A 21,631-nucleotide genomic window follows, 5' to 3' on the forward strand; every position below is an offset into this window, starting at 1 on the left:
CAAGTCACCTGCTGCCTTGCCGAGGGTGGCTCTGTTCCAACTGCAACATACGTAATTGGGCAGGCGGATTATCCAACCAACCAGAGCGGGGCTGGACCTGCCTCGTTATCTGCACGTGATGATATTGGCAGCTTGGACCTGGCGTCTGTTGCTGGCCTGGATATTTTTATTTACTTGGGCTTATTCCAGGTAGCGCAACTCAAGCATCTTCGACAACCTCGCAAAACACCCCCGAGCTCTCTTTCTGCCCCCGGCGATGCGCTGCGAAGATGGCGGCCACCACGGTTAGAAAAGCGCCTTACAAGGATTTCCTCCAGCCCGCCCTGCACAGGCGATTCTCTTCAACAGCGACAGTTCTGCTTGTTGTGTCCTATATCCAGGCTCTTTTGCTAGACAGCTGGAGCTCTTGTGAGTTGAGCTCTCGAATATCCATCTGCGCTCTACTAATCGACTGATATCAGATCTCTGGGGCTGGTTCCCTCTTGGACCTGCTGGTGTACGAACCGCCTTTCTTTTCACGTGTGGCCTCGCGATCCTCGTCCTCCGAATCGCCAACTACCACGTTGGTCTACGAACCACCGGTTCCGGCTTCCAGACTCTGCGCACCACCCTCCTTCGACTTGAGACATACGAGACCCTCTTTTGGTATGGCTTCTCGAGCTTGCTTTTCTGCAATGTCTTCCTCTGGGCCGTCCCCGCCAGCGCGAACTTGTCGTGGATCACATATTTCAGCGGTGACCGCGCGAGGCTCAACGAGAAGCCGCTATTCTTGATGGCCTACCTGGCATCTTGCGCCATCACGCAGACTTTTAATCACTACAGGAAGGATACCGATGGACTGGTGCTGGGTTTATCGAAGAGCAATGGCGAACGCCCATCCGACTCGTTGAAGGTGGTCATCCAGGAGATACCACGCATCTTCGCCGACTCGTTTGCGGGCGCATTGAGCGCGCTACCCGTGGCATTCTTCCTCTACTATTCCGTCCTCCGATCGTTTGCTTGGGGCTGGGCGCTCATGTTCTTGCGCATCTTCTACAACCTGCCCAAGACAAACATGCTGCCGCCCACTTGGCCCAGCGACCTCTTCCTTCTCGGTCGCTGCCTGCAGACTGGGTCCCTCATTCATTTCATCTGGCACACCGGAAACTTTGCTTTCTCGACATTTATGGTAAAGGAACCGCTGAAGAATGGCAACCCTCTCACGTCTGAGTCCAAGGATCCTAATGGAAGTCTCCTGAATGGACTCAAGAGCAAGAAGCTGTCTATCAAGGTGAGTTGGGTGATTGCGATTCCAATAACGCGTCTAACATGAAATAGGCATTTGCCATGTGGGAGCTTGCCTACATTGCTGGGGGATTTGAGGCCCGTCGAAAGGCCATCTACGAGGATATTGACCGTCAGGATGGACCCATGTGGTCGCAGGTCTACGCAATCTGCATGGAGGTTGTCAAGTCTATCGAGACACGTATCGACGAGTACGGAAAGGCTCCCGCGGCGCCTCCCGCCAAGCCAGCTGCGGAGCCCAAGCAGCGCGTATCCGCTCCCCTTAAGGACGACCCCATCTTCAACAATAAGCCTGCCCCGAGCGCAGTACGGACTGAAGTCGAGAAACGATTAAGCCAGATCGCCCAGTCGCCAGGCTCTTCTCCCGCCTCGAAGCTGAGCCCGATTGCAAAGAAGACGTGGAAGGAGGCAAAGGATCGTGTCTTGACCAAGGAGCAGCAGGAGCTCATTGCTCCAGAGCACATCAAGGGTAACTTTGAGCAGCGGGTGCTCAAACTGATGGAGGTGGATGCTATCGCTGCCTTGTTCAAGATTGACTTCCGGACTCAGTTTGCGGCTGCGGTTCTTGGCACACCCTATGCGGAACCTACACTATGCATCAACGCTATCCACGTGCTCTGCCAACTCTCAGTGCACAGCTTGGCGGAGGATCAGTTCGGAAACGTTCACAGAGATGTCCGAAGCATCATCCGAACGTTGACTTCGGTGATCAAGAAGCTCGAGGACTTCCGACTCTCGTTCCCCATCCACTGGACGGATATCAAGAGCAGGAGGGAGAGTCCCGAGGTGGATAAGGTGGTGAATGCTCTCAAGACGGGGCTGGGAGAGGTGGTAGCCAAGTTTGAGCCTTACAGCAACGACCTGAGGTTGACATTGTCTGATGTACGACTAGCCAAGGAGGCGGCGGCAAAGAAGGACGAGATGGCTGAGATTCGGTGATAGAAAATGAATGTACAAACAAACAAGAGAAGGGCAGGGCATGGCGGGGCGAGGCGAGGCGGGCATAATGTATCATGATACCATTGTAACATTGTAAGAAAGACTGAAGTCATTGTAATTGATCAAGAGCATTGATTCACATCCATGTTGAAGTTAATGAAGTGTGCACGTGCCCATTCCTGGGATGAAAGGATGGGGTAGACCGTGCACGTGCACCGTCATTTCGGTTAGCAACACTGTATTCCAGGGTCCTGCCAAAATTGGCATCTACTAAAATCCCCCCAACCTCTTGACATTGGATGACTTTAATCCGCCTTTTCGCCCGCGCGTCGACATGCGATTCACCCAGCCTCCACGTTAAGCCACCGGCCGTGACACCGCTCTCCGCTTCATGGCGTCTCAATCACATTAGCCATGTCCTCTCCTTTACCTCTTCACTTCTTGGAGTCATTTTCCCTGTCATAGGGTCCCCTTCGTCGACTCTCCTGTTTCCTCACCCCATGGACCATGGCGTCTCCCCAGTCTCACCGACGCCTTGTGGCCTCCATCATATATCGCACCCTCTACTTTCTTCTCTATGTCATACTCCTCGGCCTGCTGATAGCTACTCCCGTCGATGCTATCCAGCGCTCCTTCAGGAACCGCCAGCTATACAACATCTGGATCCTCATCGCCGCATACGTCTTCACCATCCTCGTCGTCACCTTTGTCTTCTTCACCCGCCTCTACATCAACAAGACCGAGTTGGACTCGATACCGAAGGGATGGGTTCCGATAGAGAAGGGCGACCTTCGCTCCGCCGTTTACAGAGTGGTTCATCTGGGTCTTGGCCGCAGCGCTTCGATCGCATTTGAATCTCGACCCCGACTTCAGACCGACGACATCCCCGACGACGAGACTGTCGAGACGAGGGTCAAGCTAGGATTCGATGGACCTTCGGGACCTGCGGAGGAGCTGGTGGTTACGATTCCTCGCCGACGACCTGTCTGGGGAGATATTGAGCACTATGGCTGGGCATCACCAAACGCGCCCGACTTGCCCAATCTGGAATACACGACCGTCTTCTCGGAGCTCCCCAATCTCATCGAAGGCAAGGCGCTGACCTTGGCCCCTCCCGATCCGACATCTCAGGCGAATCCACCCTTGCTCGACGCAGACGCAGTGGCTCTTCTACAACGGACAGCCAACATGAGCCTACGCGACTACATGGTGCATCTTGCGGAACTAGGGGTACTCGAGATGGACGCCAACACTACCAAATTTCTCACACATTACGAATACGCACGCTTCTCTACCAGACCCATCTCCAATGCTCAGTTTAAGGAGCTCATGCACCTGTTTGCCGAGATCTTGCGCGGGATGGAGCCTTTTGACCCGGATATTCTTGACGGCGGCCAAGAAGAGGATGAGGACACCTCTTCCCCATCTAGTGCCGGCGGTGACGATATGGCTTCGGATCCTGGTACCCCTCGCAGCAATCTGACTCTATCAGAGGTGGCTAGCATTAGCAGCTCAACCCGACGAGCCAGACGACAGCCATCCACGAATACTTGGAACGTCTACCGCACCGCCCCCAACAGCATGAGGAGCGGAATCTCAGGGCCAGGACCTATATCTCGAAAGTCCAGCAGCAACAGCCTTGCTATGAGTCGGCGTCACTACCCCCTGAGCCAGCCGTCAACCTCGAGCCTCCGATCCAAGTCGTCGAATAGCTCAGGTTCGGTGATCCGCCTGGCTACGCGACGCGACTCTACAGACTTGCCATACGTTCTCACTCTAAGAGACACGACGGGCAGTTATTAACGACTTGATTTATTGTGCAAAAAAGCGAAAAGGGAGATGGAGCACAGCACAGCACAGCATGGCAGCGTTGCTGTCTTTTCACGTTTATGAGTTATGACTACAAGATGGCGCATGAGATAGACCAAACCACGCGCGCTAAATTTCTTCTTAATCATAATATATTCCTTGGTATATACTTGGTAAATCGATCAATGATGTCTCTATCTTACTGGTGTTGCTCACTCAAACCCATGCATCTTTTGAGCCCCATCCGTGTGTCACCTTACCCAGCGGTTTTCGATAAGATAAGCACCCGCTCTCTTGCATGTGAAATTCTTCCGTCGTCGCAAAAGCATCTCCACCAAAAATCAACATCAGCATCGCCAACTTGCGACAGCGAGACATTCCCAAGCTCAATTGAGGCGCCGTCGCTCCATCTGGCCCTCTCATACAGCCCAATTAAAAGCCACCGATAACCTTGTGCTTCTCTCAACGTACTCAAAACTACATCTCTGTCCACCAAACACATAACAATGGCTCCCGACCCAGCACCTCCCCTTCCCCTAGCCGCAAACCGCGCCGCCCTATCAAACCGCATATCCCTCCTCCTCGCCTCTCAATCCTCCGTCCTAAAGACCATGAACCTCAGCAAACCAGCCGCTCCCACAACCAAGCGCCACGCTATACCAGGAAACGACAACGACGACGATCTCGTGCGCGGCTCACGACCGAATGAAGGTGTGGGATACGTCCCGGATAAGAAGGATGCGCAGAAAATTGGGAATACGAAGGAGGAGAGGATGTTGAGGGGGAGGTTGGGTAGGGATGGCAAGGTTGTTAAGAAGGGAAAGGTGGAGGAGAGCGAGAGTGAGGATGATGTTGGGAGGAGTGCGTTGGGAAAGAGGAAGAGGCCAAGGAGAGAGGTTGAACCTGAAACTGAGCAAGAGCCTGAGAAAGAAGGTGAATCTACGGAAAAGGTTGAGAAGACTGTCGAGGTCGATGGCGACGTCAGCATGAAAGACGGCGAAGTCAAGGATGAGGCGCAACAAGTCACACCAAGCGATGAAGGTGCAAACAAGAAGTGCAAGAAGAAGAACAAGAAGAAGAAGCAAAAGGTCAAGAATGCAGAAGAGAAGTAGGCGTATACAAGGCATAATAATCAAGAAAGAGAAGTAGGCATATACGCATAGTAATCAAGATACCCCATCATTAAACACATATTCGTCGAACCACAGAGATGGTCCTAGAAATACTCAATAGTATTGTGACAACACAGTCTATACGCAGCGTAAAGCAAGCAAGACTCTCCCTCGGAGCAAGTGGCCAGCCCAACTCCACGCCAATCTCACGCCCTCCCTCATGCAGCATCATGTCCAAGAAAAGATGCAAAAGAGAAAACAAAAAGGCATTCGACTCCCCTTCCATGTCATGATGAGATTCCATGAATGATATGATATAGCCCCTTCCCTTCAGGGGCATCCAACCGCCATGCCCTCCATCCTTCCATGCCACCCACCAACACACCACTCACTCTCTCAATATGAATGCACCCACCATCTTTCCCAAGCCTACAACAATAAACACACTCCTCATGAAGACGAGGGTGCAAGAACTCCATAGGAGAAAAACAAAAGCGCCTGCCCATGGGCTGCTGCTGCTGCTGCTGCTGCTGCTGTCATGCTTCGCACTGGTAATCGAGAAAGCCTCCCCAGACCAATCCTCTAGCCCATCCAGTTTCCTGTACTCCAAAGCAGGCACCTCTCGCCCTCGAGATCCCCAATGTGTCCAAACCGTGGACGATGTATCCCAGAAAAAGAGCTCCGAATCCAAGGTATGTGTATAGATAGATAGATATGAATACGCGTCCAGGAGAAAAATAAAAGTCGTGTATAATCCTGGCACACGTGAGAATTTGCAAAACAATCTGATGAAGCTCTGAGAAACTTCAATCCTGCGCAGGCAGCAATCTACTGCATTCGTTTTCGCTTCCTGTCGTCATCGCCTCGAGGATCTTCATCCTCATCTGACCTCTCGGCTGTGTCGCTCGGGTTCAGGATGTGCGCCATGCTCCCCCTCCTAGTCGGCGGAGCTGAGTGGTCCTTGATAGCGAGGTTCTTATTCTCGCGACCAGCCGAGTTCCACGACCAGCTTCCGAATGTATCTGCTCCGGCACCACCGCCGTTTGCGAATGGACCAGGGGGTGTTGTCGGTCGAGAGTGAGAGTGAGGCTGCGACGCCGCCTGAAGCGAGTAGGTTGATAGCGAATCCCTGATGCGCTGGTCTTCGGGGGCTACACGGCTGGGGGAGGGTGGCCAGTTGGATGCCGGAGCGCCAGAGCCAAAGGGTGATGGTGTCGGCTGCCAGCCATGGGCGCGGATATCGGCGGCTGTATGTCGACGTGCGAGACTACCAGGGCCGGGGGCGGTCTCGACATTCGAGAGAGGATGGGGAGCCGGAGGTGGAGGAGGAGGTACTGTCCGCAGGGGAGACGACTGAGTAGTGCTGCTTCCGCTGATCGATCCATATGGTCTTCGAGTGCTGACCGACAGGTTGGAGGGAACAGGTGGTCGATAAAAATTCTGGCCGCGCGCTTGGGGAACCGTTAGGTTGGGGCCTCGTCTCTGATCGTCCTGGGCGAGCTGTCTGGGAGATACTGGGGCATTCTCCACGGCCGCAAAGTACTGCTGTCGACCAGCATAGGGGGGCTCCTGTGGAGGCTCGTCAATCGTTCTGAGCATATCAGCCTGTCTTTGGATTTCGCCCTGCAATGCGATCACTGTCAAAGTTAGTCGAGTTGAAAAACCTAATGTGCGCCGGGTACAAACCATCACGGGAAACGGGGCTATCAGCAGGGACAATGGAGAGCATGGCCCTCGATAGCTCTTGGTTGAAGTGGAGGAGTCGGTTCACTGTCTCCATGGCGGCCTGGTTCTTGATATGCATGTAGTGCGCTGCCTCCTCGCTTCTCTGTAGGCGAGCGCTCAGGTCGTAAAGGGAATGCTCTATGTTGAGCATTCGTGCATCGGGGCTGTCTTGAGGAAGAGGAACAGGCTCTGCTGGTGTGCCTGGTTGTGAGGGCGGTGCTTTACTGTAGTTGCTCTCTCGATGAACCAGGGCGTGTCGACTCGCTCGTCGCTTGATCTCACGGAGGCCAACAAGATCGCCTCGCTTAAAATTTCCATTGCCATGCTTGAATTCCCAGAGCGTTGTGTCCGGGTTGCCAGTGTGAAATACGTCTCGCTCTGCATGACGGTTAGATGGGTCCAAGCACGATAAACTGACTTTTGCACTTACCCTTATGAAAACCGTACATATTCAGCTGTCGTACGAACGACGAAATGTTGGTGTGTTTAAAATATTGTCTGAGGCACAGTCAGCATCAAGAACAGCAATCTGGCTCAGCGGCCATGTCTCGACGTACGATAGAACTTTCGAAAAGTCGGCAGAGGGCGACATGACGAAGCTCTCTGCGCTTGCAGACCATGATATCAAATGCTGAATATTTGGGTCCTCCAACATGCTGGCGCACAGTTAGCAAGTTGCACAGCAGCAACCTAGGGAGAGCGCGGTCTCACTTGTAGAGCTTGTGGATAAAGGCTGTCTGCACGATCTTGGGCTGGTGCACGGCAGCGGCAGCCGGCGGGGGCGCAGGCATACTGTTGGAATTGTTGTTGGAGGCGTTATTCGATTCTGGAGCGGGAGAGTTCTTGGGTCGGTCGTTGGATTTGCCATTGGCATCCGAGTCGGAGTTCTGGTTGGCGTTGGATGACGGCGCCGGAGAGGTTATCTCCATGGGATCGCCGGTGCTCGGGGGAGACATCTTGATCGTGGGAGTAGGTATGGGAATAACGCGAGCGCCCATTGACTCGCCGTGGGAGATGGAGGTCGAACGCGGGAAGGTCTCAGTTCTGACGGCCATGTGCGCTGTAGCCATGATGAAGGTCAGTCGATGGGAAGGGCCAGTTGCAGGAGCGACGACGACGACGACGACGAGACAGGGCCAGCGGCGGCGACGTCGAGGAAGCGAACGGATGGTGTAAGAGAGACGGACGGGGAGGGCGGGAGGAAACGGGGAAGATGAAGGACGTAGTAAATGTAGGAGGGTGGGCTCGAAGCCGATGGGGGTGTGGGAAGCGGGCGTGCAGCGGCTAAACTTTGAGACGACGACGGCGACACGGGATAGGGAGAGAAAGGCCGGTAGACAGAATCGCACGCAGATGCAAGACGGTGGACCAGAGCCGATGGGACGCCGGGTTGACAGGCGACGGACGACGGCGACGTTGGGTGGGAGAGCGGAGTCGGGATCGGAGCCGGTTGGAAAAGGTGGAGGAGGAAAGATGCGATCGATAGATGGATGGATGGGCGCGTACTGTGTGATGGACACTTACCTCATTCCCTGGGCGCAGAAGCAGGTAGGATGATGATGTATCGTCTCGAAGCCGGACGAACGATTGCCGGCGACGTGGAGGGATTGCGCAGGCGCAGCTGTCGCGGGGGGGTGAAGCGACAGGAGAAGAGGGAGCTGGCCGTTGCGGGAAGATGACGGAGAGAGAGAGAGAGGCAGGTAGAGAGACGGCGGGCGCGATTCGCAGTCGACAGACGGAGCACCTCGTTCAGAGCTTGGCTGGCGCTGGCGCGGGCGGGCTGGCACAAGCTGGACTGGAGCACTCCACTGGCGCCGGCGGGCAAGCAAGCAAGCAACTCGAGCGAGCACAAGCACAAGCACAAGCTCAGGGAGGTCAGGTCGGTCGCTAAGGTTAGGTTAGGCGGGCACCCTGGCTCGGGTGGTGCTGTGATCAGCCTCGCATAGGGGCCTTCAGGGCTGTCGTCCTTCTAGAAGGCGGGGAGAGGAGGCGAGATTGTCGCTGGCTTGGTCTTAGCGGCACACTATGGTTCGGACCAGAGGACTTGTCCAAAGACCACGGTATAGTGCAGTGCGATTCTCGGCGTCGTAAGCGAAGAACGCCAGAGAGCGCGATGGCGGCGACAATGACGAAAACAGCGAGGAACAAGGAACGTAGAGACAGGCCGTGGCAGTTCTGTCCTAGTGACAAGCTCGGTGAAGCCGGTCGAGGTCCAACGAGGCTTGGGAAAGAGGCTTTTGGCTTTTCGGGGTGTGAAGACACGGGAGAGAAAGAAGCCCTTGCAGTGGAAGGATCGCTGGTGGTCAGGTTTGCTGGAAAATACGGGAACAGGCGGGGAACCAGCTTTTCGAGAGCCGGTGAAGATTGGCGAGTGGCGGTAAAAGAGGGCTGAGAATTAAGAGGGAAGAGTGAGACTTGCACCGAAGAGCCAGACAGTGTGCAATCCAATGACGGTAACGGAGTGTAGGCGATGAGACAGTCGTCGGGAATGTCGAGCAGTTTGTGGCGGACAGAAGCGGCCCAGAAGAAAGCTTGGGGGAGGGGAAGAGAGACACCGGCCGGCTCCCAGCAGACAGAGACGTCTCGAGACCCAAGAGACTGGAAATACAATCGACGGGATAGGGTGAACAGAGTCAAAAACGGAGAATGCCTCCTTCGATTAGGTAGAGGGGTAATGGAAGAGAAGAGAAGGGGAGGAGAAGGAAAATCAAGACCGCTTGTTGGTCAGAGCCATGAAAAAGCAGAACTTTTCTCCTCTCCTGGAGCTGCACGGAAACAAAAGGCGACCAAAGGCGATATCGACAGGATCAGGGTTGGGGATGGGGGCATGGAGATGGGGGAGATGGGAGCATGGGATCCAATCGAGGAGCCTCCAGTTCCAAGTCGAGAGTCCACCCACACCCACTATTTTGCAAGCCTCCGGGCCAGCAAGCGTCCATCCATGGAAGCATCCAAGCAAGCAAAGCACCGACAGCCCTCTAGCACCTGCATCCACAACCCACATTAGAGATGGCCTCCACGCCTTACGTCCACGCCCACGCCCTTGCTCACTCGCACACGCCCGCCCGCCATCCCACGCCCAGAGATGCACGGCTTCATCGAACTTCTGTTCCTCTGCAGACACAGACACACATCCAAAGACCGACCCGACAGACTCGTCGGTCGGTCGGTCGGTAGCCAGTAGCCACTTCTCCAAGACAATACAGCGGGGCATTGCTTCTGGACCGAAGCCTCAGTCAGTGGCATGATTCCATCATGGCTCGATGGTTGGAATGAAATTCCAGTGCCCGGGCTATAGGGACTCATCGTCGTCGCCCTTACAGCAAGCACAGTACATCCATGGCACAGCCGACATGACTTGTGGAACGCATACATACGCCCGGCTCCGTGCCGAGAGAGCATAGCATCCATCGTTACAGTTCAGTACCTCGAATCTGGTGGCGTCCTAGGTCAGATCTGGAAAGGCATCCCGTCCGAGAAGACGCTCGAACAACCACAGAAGTGGAAAAGAAAAACTCTTTCTGCGGAAAAACACCAGAAGGCTCGGCATTCCTTCTTGGTAGTGTAGTGCATCGCGCTACACTGCATGCTTTCACTGTGTGGCCCGTCGGCCCTCTGAAAACGCCGGGAGGCAAAACTGCAATGCGTGGCGTCCAGCCTCGATGTCTCCCGAGGGGGTCCCATGGAACGATCAAGAAGACACCTCCAGCGGGCAATGGCGGCCTAGACCACTTTGTGCTCAGGTGTGGTGGGCGTGGTGGTCATCCATTGTAGAAATGTCCTAGGCGTGGCTGGGGTCCGGTACAGTAGTCTCATCAGAAATTGATAATTTTTCCCTGTTGAAGCAAGTGTCGAAAGAACGTCCAACGTCGCTGCATATTTATCGGGTCCTAGGGCGAATCACTGTTGCGGGAAAAGGATTTCCGCTGATGGTGAAAGTCTCTTCATCATGGTTGTCAGGGATGACATGACGGTACCTAGGCGCTAGAATCAGCACAGAACATCGCGACACATCAAAGTCTGCAAATGATAGGTAGACAGCCAACGGACAACATACCACAAGCATAAAAGATTGTGTACACCAGACCGCAACCCAAAAGTCAGAGTGTAAGCCTTGGCTCGGACCCTCCAGCTCCCGGCCGCGGCCTTGTCAAGGCTCCGCCCGCTGTTGCAACATGAGGTTGCAGCACCTGGGATAGATAATTACCTACAGTACTCGCCTGGCAAGAAAAGCCTGGGGCTCAAGGATCGCGAGATGGTGAATCGACAAGATGGTGCTTTAGCACCTGCGCGGATGGGCGGATGGATCTGAATCGACCTCCACGCACCCCCCGAAAACCCTGGGCTGGGCGACCGACCATCCCTGTCCAGTGACACTGGCTCCCGACCCTTGTCGAGCTGGTGGTGCTAGCCGGGTCCTTTCCGCAAATCGCAGCGAGAGGGTTTGTCTTGATGATTTTTTGAGCAAATGAAAGGGGTTCGTGCCGCTCAACGTTGTGCATGTTGAGTGACCCTCACAATTAAGGTGTGCAGCGATTTGACGCAGGGACACAGCTCTCCTGAGCGACGATCACGAGGACAGCCTCACTTTTTCGCTCCTTCCAGTTTTCTTCGGCCCCGAGGCAGGGCAGGTGAGGGGGAAGACGCCAGACGCACTCTGATCTCAGCGTACCTGCCCTACGGAGCAGTCAGTGCTTTCCTAGCTGGGCAGGTACGCCTGTGCCCCCAAAAAGCCCACGACGCAGGACTGCTCCGTGCCCCGTGCTCCTTCCTGCCCGTGCTCCGGCTCGCGCTCCGTGTCCCGTGTTCCGTGCCCCGTGCTCTTCCCGTCGTACCTTCCACCTAAAGTTCCTCTAACTAATCTCAACCGAGTCAATCGTTTCATAGAGCCTGGCTTTGTTTCTGAAGCTGTCAACAACACAACCAGACCCCGGGTTTTGCTGTCCCACAGAGGAGCGTCTTGACTACCTACGGAGCACTCTGCGACCAAGAGTTGACCAGTCCAAGCAGTCTCGTGCCCCCAATCCACTTACGTCGTATTCGCAGCACAAGAACGACCAAGTGGATATCAAGCCAAGCAAGACTCAAATGCCGGTCCCAAGAGACAGAATTCGGCCTGCAGGTGGCTTGCCGTGGTCATGGCGATCCGCCAGCCACTTTGACGGTGGTCGTGGATCTCATTTTTCCCTCCTTGTCACTGGCGTTCCGCTCGCCGTGACGACTGGCCCTGTGGCTGCAGCTCCGGCAGCTTCCCCTAGTTGAGGCTAATGCTAAGAGATGAACCTGAGGCAGGGGAGGGGATCCAAGCGGGAACCCCAAGAGCATCAAAGCGCCCTCAACTTGCGACGACGCACATGTCAACGGCTTCAGAGACCTACCGTTCGCCACAGCGTGGGACCCTAGCTCTGGACGGCTTTAACCTGAACATCCTTGGAGGGGGGCCTCAAATGTCCTTGGTGCCAACTGTTGGTCCACACGGCAGGCTTGTTTTGCTTCTGAGAATTTGTCGAGGCCGGGCTTGCACTGGTGAGTTTGACTATCTGTCATTGCCCTCTCGAGATTGAGATTACATGAGTCTCCGTGTTTCAAGGGCTTTGGTCAGAATGGAGTTCCAAGTTTGCCAGTATCACATCTCCGAGGAGTTCGAGCTTGATCGACTTCTTCACTTCAAAAGGAACGATCGAGGCTTTGATGGTTCGAACACCAGGACGGAGCCTGGTGTCATGCCAAGACGCCCGCGTTCCATCGGATACCCACCGAGGACGGGTGTCGTCGACGGGTCCTCCGTGCCAACCCAGCCAGCATCTGCTTTCCCCAACCAACACATGGCAATGTTGTCGACCAGCATGAGAGGCTATGTGACGGGGCTGACGCCTGAGGAGCCATGATGATGACTCGTTCTAACCTAAAGACTGCAATCAGCTCAGGTCGCAGCAAGGTTTCAGAGGTAAACCCGTCACAGACCCACGGGTTTACAGTACCCAGCGGCCCCGGGTGCCCGGCTCTCCATGTGCACGGTTAGCTCCGGCATCAGCGAGAGAAACAAGAGACGGCAACTCCATCATGACGACGGCTCAGCCTTGACGGGCAGGCGGACAGACGGGACGTTAACCGCAGCCGGCAATTGTGTGGAAGATCTCATGAACCGGTCGAAGTCGTCCACGATAGACCAGCACCGGCTCCTCCTGAGCTACGATGTCATCCCTCGGCCCTTCTCTTAGGGGGTTTCTTGACGTACGTAGTGCCATGGATCTTCACAGCTCAGCTCAGATCTCCTATCGCTCAAAGCCGACAACGTGTTATCAGTACGAGGAAGAAGAGGACCGGATCACCATTCTAGTCACCCATCTCTACGGAGTACAGTGCATCCATGTCTGCTGAAGGCATCCCCGGCTCCGCGGACATGGTAGTTGTGTCAATTGGGAATGAGATGCATTTCCGCAGCCAGCCAACCAGAGCGCCTCCCTGGCATAGACTAGGGAGGTAAAGTTGAGATGCTCCCGAACCACGTTGTCGGATTCGTGGATTGGCCTCAGAGTTGGGTTCAGCAACGACCCCCTGTCCTTGATGCATACAGTACATACATGATGTACTATCGTGGCCCAACACGAAATCAGCAACCCGATCAACACTCTCCCGAGAAAAGCAAAAAAGCAACACGTGTTGAATCCCCGAATGCAAGCCCTTGGCAAAGGCCTCGATGGATGGATGGACGGCCAAGCCAGGCACCACGACACGACACTCGATGACGCCTGGAGATGCCCCATCTCCGAACCCCAGGTCAATGTGGCTGGCAAATCATTCGCTGCAACGAGGATTTTTCCCAAGTTAAGATTTGACGCCAGCCGCCACAAACTTTCAACCAACAGCGACTAGGAAGGGACCAACAGACAGAAGAGGGTGCCAAGGCCTCGGGCCGACGTTGCTCTCAAACTACACTGGGTTACATGCCCCTTGGGCAGAGGCAGAGGAACGCGGTAAGCAGGAGAATTTCTCCTTTGGGATTTCTGGTCTGACTGGCGACTGAACTCAATATTGAGCCCTATGGGTGTCCCTTTTCAGTTTCTCCATTGGTTCAGCCAAGAAGCAGAGACGTTTCGGTGAGGACAATCAGTACTGATTTTCTCAGCTCAGGCTAAACTATGATGCAGGCTGAACTGCAACTCGACTCGTTCGCTCGCTCGCAACACTCCCTTGATATAGCTAGCTGAGAAACATGAGTCGAGACCTACCATCCAGGCACCGTTTTAAGTTGTACAGCTCATCATATCGTGTACTGGTTCGTTGGACAGGTTGTTCCTGCATGGAACAAGGCATGTGATACCCAAGTTTCTCGAGGCGTGCTCAGTCACTCCTGAATTGCTGATCTCACACGACAACCCATGTTTCAGCCCTGATCCCCCCTGCTGATTGCATCCCTCGCCTCGAGACAAAAAAGCAAGTCGACGAGAAGGGAAGATACTTTTCCCCCAAGCTTGCACCGCCACATCAGATCGTCCCGCGTCTCGATGCGAGATCCCAACGTGTCGGGTTTCAACTAGCGCATCGGTTTCCCCCTTGGCTTGGTCTCAACTCAAGACAACGCTTAACGCGCTACGCAGGAGGATATATTGCTTCTTTGTTATCCTCTTTGGCCTCTTCTAGTGGCCGGTTTCTGAGCTCATACACACAACGGCGTCCTACTCGAAACCGGTGCACGCCTGTGCGGCCTCATGATGATTTGGCCAAGCCATCCCATCCCATCATGAAAGGGTGAGGGCCTGAAACAGGGATGCATGAGATGGCCTCCCAAGCCCAATTCCGAGGCCATGGCACGGCCTCGTGGGAAAGGGAAAGGAGCATGCATGACAGCTGGTGGTGCGTGAGCGCTAACAGGCTCTGTGGTTGTCTAGATCAGCCCGTCGAAGCGTTCGAGAACCCTCGAGTTACCTGCTATCGGTTGTCCCGGGGCGGTACTTGGTTGCGGCACATGGATCGTGCCACAGCCCAGGTACCTGAGCCACGCCGCGTTAAGTTGCGGATAGAGCTTGCGACCGATTTGGCTCGTCCTCCGATCTGGGCCCTCGCCATCGGTACTGTAGCAGCATGTCGCACGCACGCCTTCGGCCGACGACTTTTGATATCTCACATTTTGACGGCCGGATGTTCGGCTTTCGCGTCCATGACCAAAAAAGATGGACTACCTTTCTGGGCAAATTAGCCTGTATCTTTTGAATCCTTGGCAGTTTTTTATTTTATTTTCGGCCGTGGTATCCGCTGCAATGTCCGAGGGCAATGTTGATCTCTCCGGGGGCCCTGAAAATCATCCTCGGACTCTCCCACGCGGATGATGTTACTCTATAGATTGGTTGGGGGTGGGAAGGGAAGGGTTTGACAAGTGCCAAATCCCTTTTTTTTTTCTTCTTCTTATCTTGTTCTTTCCCCCCTGTCGGCCCGGCCGATTGTTGTTACTTTTGGTACAAGGATTGAAATTGATCCCTGCCTTCAGCCAGACTTGGACAAGAGTTTCGTGTACGTATACACGACTCTCATGGGTGACGGTTGTGTCAACGGCAGTTGTCCGAGCGTGGCATTCGTCAGTTGCACACCGTGGGTATGGTCAGGGACGTTGAACTGTAACGGCCTCGTGGTAGACACATGGCGGCCACTCCGCCAAGCAACGTGGTGTTGATGGACTAAGGGGATCGATCCTGGGGGTGAACACACACACCCGATGTCGGCTTCTTGTCTGGTGGCTGATGTTAAAGAAGCGGTGTCGAGCAACTACATTGTTGTTGTGTGTGTTGGTGCCGGCCGACCGGACTGAATGAATGATCTTGGTTGGTGGACGTGTGGTTGATACTTGGATGGCTGCGGTGAGGTTGGGGGTTCAACAAGTCAAGAGCCGGAGCCGAGTGGCAAATTTGTATACATGGGCAATGCTTCTCGCTGCTAAGAAGTAAATGCCGGGGGGGCTATTTCTGGGCAAAGTGTCCAAGCGAGTTGCTTGCTTCTGCAGGTTGCTGAACTCGGGGTGCAGGTGAGAAAGGATGTTTAGCCACACAACAACATACGAGTCAGAAACCCTGGGATGGCTTTCAGCTTCATGACGGCCAACGACATCAGAATACTACGATGATCGGAGCTTAAGCGCACCAGTACTACATGTTCAACAGGACCGGGGTGCTCTCAACATCAGATCTCATCACCAGGCCAGCTACCCTGAAGCATGATCTGACATGTCCCTTCGGTATATCTGTGTGGCTGAAAATGAAGATCCGATATTCACCGAGTTATCTACGAAGGAATTCCTCTTGCCGCGGATATGGGCACTGACTGAACGTCGGTGGTGTGGGCTGTGGTAATGTGTTGGTTGTCTTCCTTTTGATCATGACGAGATCGACAATTGAATACGCAAAGGGCCGTGTCCGTTACGAACTGAAAGTCCGGCCTATGACAACAAACTGTTGTTCAGAAGATTGGTAGTGGCATGGATGTCGAGTCGAATTACGCTGGCGAGGCAATAATGTCACGATACTGAGCACAATGCCCAGTTCTGAGTATGACTACGGTGACAACTCTCACTGCATCGAGGTCGCCTTCACTGCGAAGGAAAGTACCGTCGTATGGCAACAAACCACCAAGTTATAAAGGAGGACGATAATGTGGTTATCAACTTAAATAATGCAGAGTACACCGATGTCCAAGGCGGCCAAGGAGTATTAAAACGACACCGTGAGCACAACCGTAGGCCAGCGAGTTTATATGTTTCCAGATATTCATTATTGCCGCGTAATCATCATACAAATGGTCGAGGATCCCACACTCCTCCTCCTATTCTATAACATATTATCCCATCCATGAACTTCAACCCTTAGAAATCGTCATCATTGAACCCACCAACCCTCTTTTCACCCAACTCCCTAATCTTCTCGCCAAGGATGGTCCGTCCATACCGCTCAGCGACCTTGCCAGCGGCCTCCATCATGCGGCCGGTGCGGTCACGCATCAGCTGAACCATCTCAAGGGCACGCATACCCCTATCCTCGCCCTCACGGCACTCAACCGCCAGGAGCTGCAGCAGCGTCTTGTCAATCTCGAGCTCGAGCCGCGACAGTTGCGAGCGCTGCGTGTGGCTGCCAGATGTGGACTCAACGAGATCACGAAGCTGAGCGGCCTGGACGCCGTGGAGCATGAACTGCTGCTCAAGCTTACGGGTCTCTGACGAGTCGTCATCATCCTCACCATCCTTGTTCTTCTCCGCGTCATCATCACCCATCGTGAGGTCCTCATCACCCTCGCGGGTCTGACGCTTGGGAGGCTTGGGCGCTGAAGCAATAGGGATGGAAAAGTCAAACTCGGACAGGAGGGGGCGGGGGAAGTATGGGTATTGGTCGCCACCCTTGAGGATGATACAATGGAACTTGTTGTCTGCCACAGCAATGGGGAAATATGTCTCGTTCTTGCGGCCAGATGCCAGTCGAGCGAGGAGCTTGGTGTCGAGGAGAGGAACCCAGCACGCTCTCGACGGCTGTCTCCAGTGTAGCAGTGTGAGGAGAGTTCCAGTTGAATCGTAGATACAGGGATCCTGGTAACTAGTTAGTTGTCTTCGTAAAACGACAGATATGAATGAAAGAACTTACACCATTGTCCGAAAAGAAGACACTCTTGAGTATCGCACCCTCAGGTAGAGCCACTGTATCTTCGTTCTGACAGATTTCATCCCGCTTGACGTTCTCAATTGTGTACAAGAGGCGAGTGTTTCCATCCGCACCCATGGGACCGTTGCCCATAGTCAAGACATAGTCTCTCCAGCTGGCACACGTCACCATGGGCGTGCTCTTCGGTCGGTATACGCGATACGGCATACCGAAGAGAGTGAAGACGCGCACATAGTTGGCGCTTGTAGTGACGGTGATGAAGGACTCGCTCAAGGACATTGCTGTCACAGCCTCACCTTGGGGCAGTTCGGTGCGCCAGTCGGAGCGCTGAGTCCATGTCTCATGAGGACGGTAGAAGATGGTCGCAGGGGCATCGTCCTTGGGTGGGCAGGAGAAGAGGGTGCCATGTTCAGTGAGGCACGCCTTATCATAGAGGAATGTGTCGGTAAAGTGAAAGTCTCGATGGAATTCGTGGTCGTAGAACTCAACCGTGACGGTATGATGCGAGTCTTGATCAACAGTCCAGACAAAGCCGATGAGGTTGAGGCAGAGATACTTGCGGTTGCCTCGCCATGGAGTTGCACCTGGCTGGAAAGCCTCGTGGTATTGAGGCTCCATCATATGTCGACGCTTATTTGAGAGGCCAAAGGCTTCGTCGTCGTCTCGGCCTCGCTTGTGACCGACTCCCGCAGTGTATCCAGCACCATCGTCGTCGACCACAAAGTCGTCATCGTATCCATCTGGGCCATCAAGGAATGAGTCAAGGCTCCCTAGAGAGTCTCGCCGAGGCCGTGAAGGGAGCCCCTGGTGCTTGTGACCATTGGGAGGAGGAGGGCGTCGGTTTGCAGAGATCTCGGCCAGGGGGTCGTGGATGAAGGGTGCAGGTTGTGTGTCTAGCTTGAGTAGAGGCGAAAACTGATCTGTCAGGAAGTCGGGGTAGATATACACCTCGCCATCTGTCGTCGTAAACGAGATGAGGTTCTTGGTCGGATGCCACGCAAGGTCAATGACGTTGGAGTAGTCGTATCGTGCAATCACACCCTGCGTCTTGGTCTCCCATATCAACAGCTTTCCATCCTTGCTCGCTGACGCCAGCATAGAGCCATTGGGCGACCATGCGAGCGCTGTGATGTCGGCCAAATGTCCATTGGCGAATGTGCGTTGCTTCTCCCAGTCGTTCTTGGAGATAATCTGGATATCCTTCACTGGGGTTGGCACGGCAAACGCCCGACCGTCCGGATGCCAGGCGACCTGTGTAGAAGCCTCGCTATCCCCATCCAGCGAAGCAATGATACCGTCCACCTTTCGGATCAGCTCAGGCTCTTCAGCCGTGAGAGAGTAGACGTAGACGATGCCATCCGTGCCCGACAGCGCGATCAACCGTCCGTGAGGGTCGAAGCTAACGTGCCGCACAGCCCGACCATGCTCGCGTAGGTGCTTGACCTGAGTAATGTCCTTTGTGTTCACAATCTTGACGGTCAACTCGTCGCTCGCAACGGCGCACCATTGATGGTCAGGAGTCAAGGCAACGTCGCGGATGGGCATCGAAGTGCGGACGAGGAAGCGCTCGTAGGAGCCCGTGTCGAGCGAGTACAGACTGACAGTACCATCTTCTGAACCGACGACGAAGAAAGTATCGCCAACGGCGACAGCCAAGTTCTGTTCCGGACAATCGTCGACATTGACGGGTTCTCCATCCGAGCCCGTCTTGTAAAGGCGGATGGTATTGTTGGAGCCGACCGTGACGAGACGACTACCGTCAGGAGTATACGCGCATCGAGTGATTCCCTGAGTATGAGCGGGCCGAGGCCGAGGTTTGGGGGCGATTGTTGAATCCATCGTCGTCGTCGTGATGTTTTTCGATGATCACGATCTGATCTGAGGAGCATGGAAGTCGAAGCTCAAGTCAAGGGGCGACGATGGTTGGTGTGGGACATTTCTTGCATTTCTTGGGGAGACGCGTCTGAGCGCGTCGCAATTAAAGTCGCGGAAGGACCCCGCGATTCGTTGCCCGTTACAAGGGAAGGGAAGCAACGAGAAGGAGGGGCTCCACAAAAAGTTAACGTGTGGTTACTAAGACCTCGAAATCATCACCGCCCAAGTCAAGACCTAAGATATATCGTGAGATACATCTAAGGAACATAATATTCATTTAGCTCATATAAAAACATCATATATCGCAAGGGGAAACTCAAGGTTCACTAAAATGCAGTCCGCAGACCCCGATCACTTCTTCGAGACAGAGTAGGTACGCCACCATCTTGAACTTGAACGATCCCAGGCTCACCCAACATACAGCGCCTCACACGCTCAGCGTCAGCGAAAGGCTGCCAAGTCGGGGAACAAGAATGGCGACCCTATTTCCATGAAGTCCAAGATCCTTGCCGCCGTCCCAGACCCTGCCTCTCCTCTCACTTCCGTCTTCATCGCCGAGTCTGCTGGCTTTGTCCGCCGTATCAACCTTGAGGTACAGAGTCTGGAAGCAAATATCACTTGAATGATCTCTCGCTAACGAAGATCTAGACCTCTGAGACGAAAACCATATACCGTGGCCCCAGAGCCCCTGTAACCTGTCTCGCAACAGGAGGCCAGGGTGGCAAGACTGTGTTTGCTGGCTCATGGGACAAGGATATCTGGTCCTGGGACATCGAGACCTCGAAGCCTGGCCGCAAATTCAGCGGCCATACCGACTTTGTCAAGGCTGTAACTTGTGTCACCGTCGGAGGCAAACATCTCCTCATCAGCGGAGGTGCCGACAAGAAGATCCTCGTCTGGGACGTCGACACAGGCCGACGGCTGCACACCCTGCAAGACCCCACGACGACAATGCTCGCCGTCCAGCATCTTGCCGTTGACCCTGTTCTCAGCAGCCACGGGTCAGCCGTATTTGCCAGTGCGAGCAGTGACCCCAACATCCGGCGCTGGAAGATCACCCTGGACAGCTACGAACAACTACCCGAATCGTTTCCCGGTCGCCCTGACGCCGAGAGACTCACTATCCAAGAGCACGAGACCAGTGTATATCGGCTTGTTTATGACGAAGCCAACGAAGATGCCGACCTGTGGACCGCCAGCGCCGATGGAACAGCAAAATGCCTTGCTCGTTCCAGGAACTTTGTCGCCGACGACTCTTTTGCTCACGGAGATTACGTGCGTGCCGTCCTTGTGACAGACCAGTGGGTCATCACAGCCGGCCGTGATGAGGACGTCAAGGTCTGGGATCGCTCATCTGGCAAGCTGTACTGTGCATTGGTTGGCCATTATGAAGAGATTACCGACTTGGTCATGCTGCGGGATTCAGAGGGAACTCCTCGTAAGGTCTGCAGTGTTGGCATCGACGGCACCATTCGTACCTGGCCTCTCGCCAAGACCGAGCTTGACGAAGTTGTTGTCAAGATCCAAAAGGCCGCCGAGCCTCAAAAGGAGGAGCAGAAAGGCGACGGCATGCTGACTGCCGAGGAGGAGGCTGAGCTGGCAGAGCTCATGGATGACTAGATCCCTCCAACAAAATAACCAAACAAAAAAGGCCATGCGGCCGTCATGGCAACCCGAGACTGCATCGTTCTCCCTTTTCGTTGCTCGTAGTCCCTCCCGCCCCTGAATACCTCGCTCATGGACGCCTGTTCATGTATCACACAGCTTCAGCTCGAGCTTGTCTGCGTAAGTATGCGCCGACAAACTCATCTCCTCACATCGTATCACCACCGTTGTCTCGAATCGTACCGCGGGAGCACACAGCCATGAAACATGTCTCGGTTCCCCTGAAAACGCCGTCTCTTCCAGACCGACGGGAGTGCGGCCAACAACTGAATCATTGCGCCGTTGGCCATGCTTTCTCTTTTCTCTACATCGTGTTTTCCACGCGGTCGCCGTCTTCACGCTCTGGGGCCCAATCATCCAAGACATGTCGACGTCGATCTCCGCCAGGAAAAGACTGTTGCCCCCTCAAAGTGCTTTTCATGATCCCGTCCCGCGCCAGGCCGCGATTCTTCGGAAGCTAATCTTGAAGACCCGGTCAACAGAAAAAAGAAAGCAACACTGTCCCCAGATCCTCAGCCCTAGACCGTCGATTGGAGCGAGACTATTCATTGGAGCGTGGGGGCTATCACAAGTGACAACATC

General features: G+C 54.5%; 6 protein-coding genes across 6 annotated transcripts; 4 read left to right on the forward strand and 2 right to left on the reverse strand.

The window, feature by feature from the left end:
- Positions 1–269: 269 nt before the first annotated feature.
- Positions 270–2,223, forward strand: LRP88_03309 (nucleoporin protein Ndc1-Nup; the record flags this gene model as incomplete). The annotated part of the gene is made up of 3 exons (XM_083239936.1): positions 270–408; positions 462–1,270; positions 1,318–2,223. 3 exons carry the CDS (start codon positions 270–272, stop codon positions 2,221–2,223), a joined length of 1,854 nt encoding a protein of 617 aa, XP_083105066.1.
- Positions 2,224–2,730: 507 nt separating this feature from the next.
- Positions 2,731–4,026, forward strand: LRP88_03310 (uncharacterized protein; the record flags this gene model as incomplete). Its single annotated transcript, XM_083239937.1, has 1 exon — positions 2,731–4,026. One exon carries the CDS (start codon positions 2,731–2,733, stop codon positions 4,024–4,026), a length of 1,296 nt encoding a protein of 431 aa, XP_083105067.1.
- Positions 4,027–4,538: 512 nt separating this feature from the next.
- LRP88_03311 (uncharacterized protein) lies at positions 4,539–5,144 on the forward strand (the record flags this gene model as incomplete). The annotated part of the gene is made up of 1 exon (XM_083239938.1): positions 4,539–5,144. One exon carries the CDS (start codon positions 4,539–4,541, stop codon positions 5,142–5,144), a length of 606 nt encoding a protein of 201 aa, XP_083105068.1.
- Positions 5,145–5,972: 828 nt separating this feature from the next.
- Positions 5,973–7,939, reverse strand: LRP88_03312 (HSF-type DNA-binding-domain-containing protein; the record flags this gene model as incomplete). The annotated part of the gene is made up of 5 exons (XM_083239939.1): positions 5,973–6,781; positions 6,831–7,247; positions 7,300–7,367; positions 7,427–7,525; positions 7,581–7,939. 5 exons carry the CDS (start codon positions 7,937–7,939, stop codon positions 5,973–5,975), a joined length of 1,752 nt encoding a protein of 583 aa, XP_083105069.1.
- Positions 7,940–16,722: 8,783 nt separating this feature from the next.
- LRP88_03313 (chromatin-binding protein CTF4) lies at positions 16,723–19,348 on the reverse strand (the record flags this gene model as incomplete). Its single annotated transcript, XM_083239940.1, has 2 exons — positions 16,723–17,436; positions 17,492–19,348. The coding sequence occupies 2 exons, from the start codon at positions 19,346–19,348 to the stop codon at positions 16,723–16,725; spliced, it is 2,571 nt and encodes an 856-aa protein (XP_083105070.1).
- Positions 19,349–19,715: 367 nt separating this feature from the next.
- On the forward strand, positions 19,716–21,004 carry LRP88_03314 (WD40-repeat-containing domain protein; the record flags this gene model as incomplete). Its single annotated transcript, XM_083239941.1, has 3 exons — positions 19,716–19,753; positions 19,808–19,976; positions 20,033–21,004. The coding sequence occupies 3 exons, from the start codon at positions 19,716–19,718 to the stop codon at positions 21,002–21,004; spliced, it is 1,179 nt and encodes a 392-aa protein (XP_083105071.1).
- Positions 21,005–21,631: the final 627 nt, after the last annotated feature.

Source organism: Fusarium phalaenopsidis, assembly GCF_050370095.1.
Source record: "Fusarium phalaenopsidis strain FUZ10S chromosome Unknown contig_32286, whole genome shotgun sequence".
Taxonomy (NCBI): Eukaryota; Fungi; Ascomycota; class Sordariomycetes; order Hypocreales; family Nectriaceae; genus Fusarium; species Fusarium phalaenopsidis.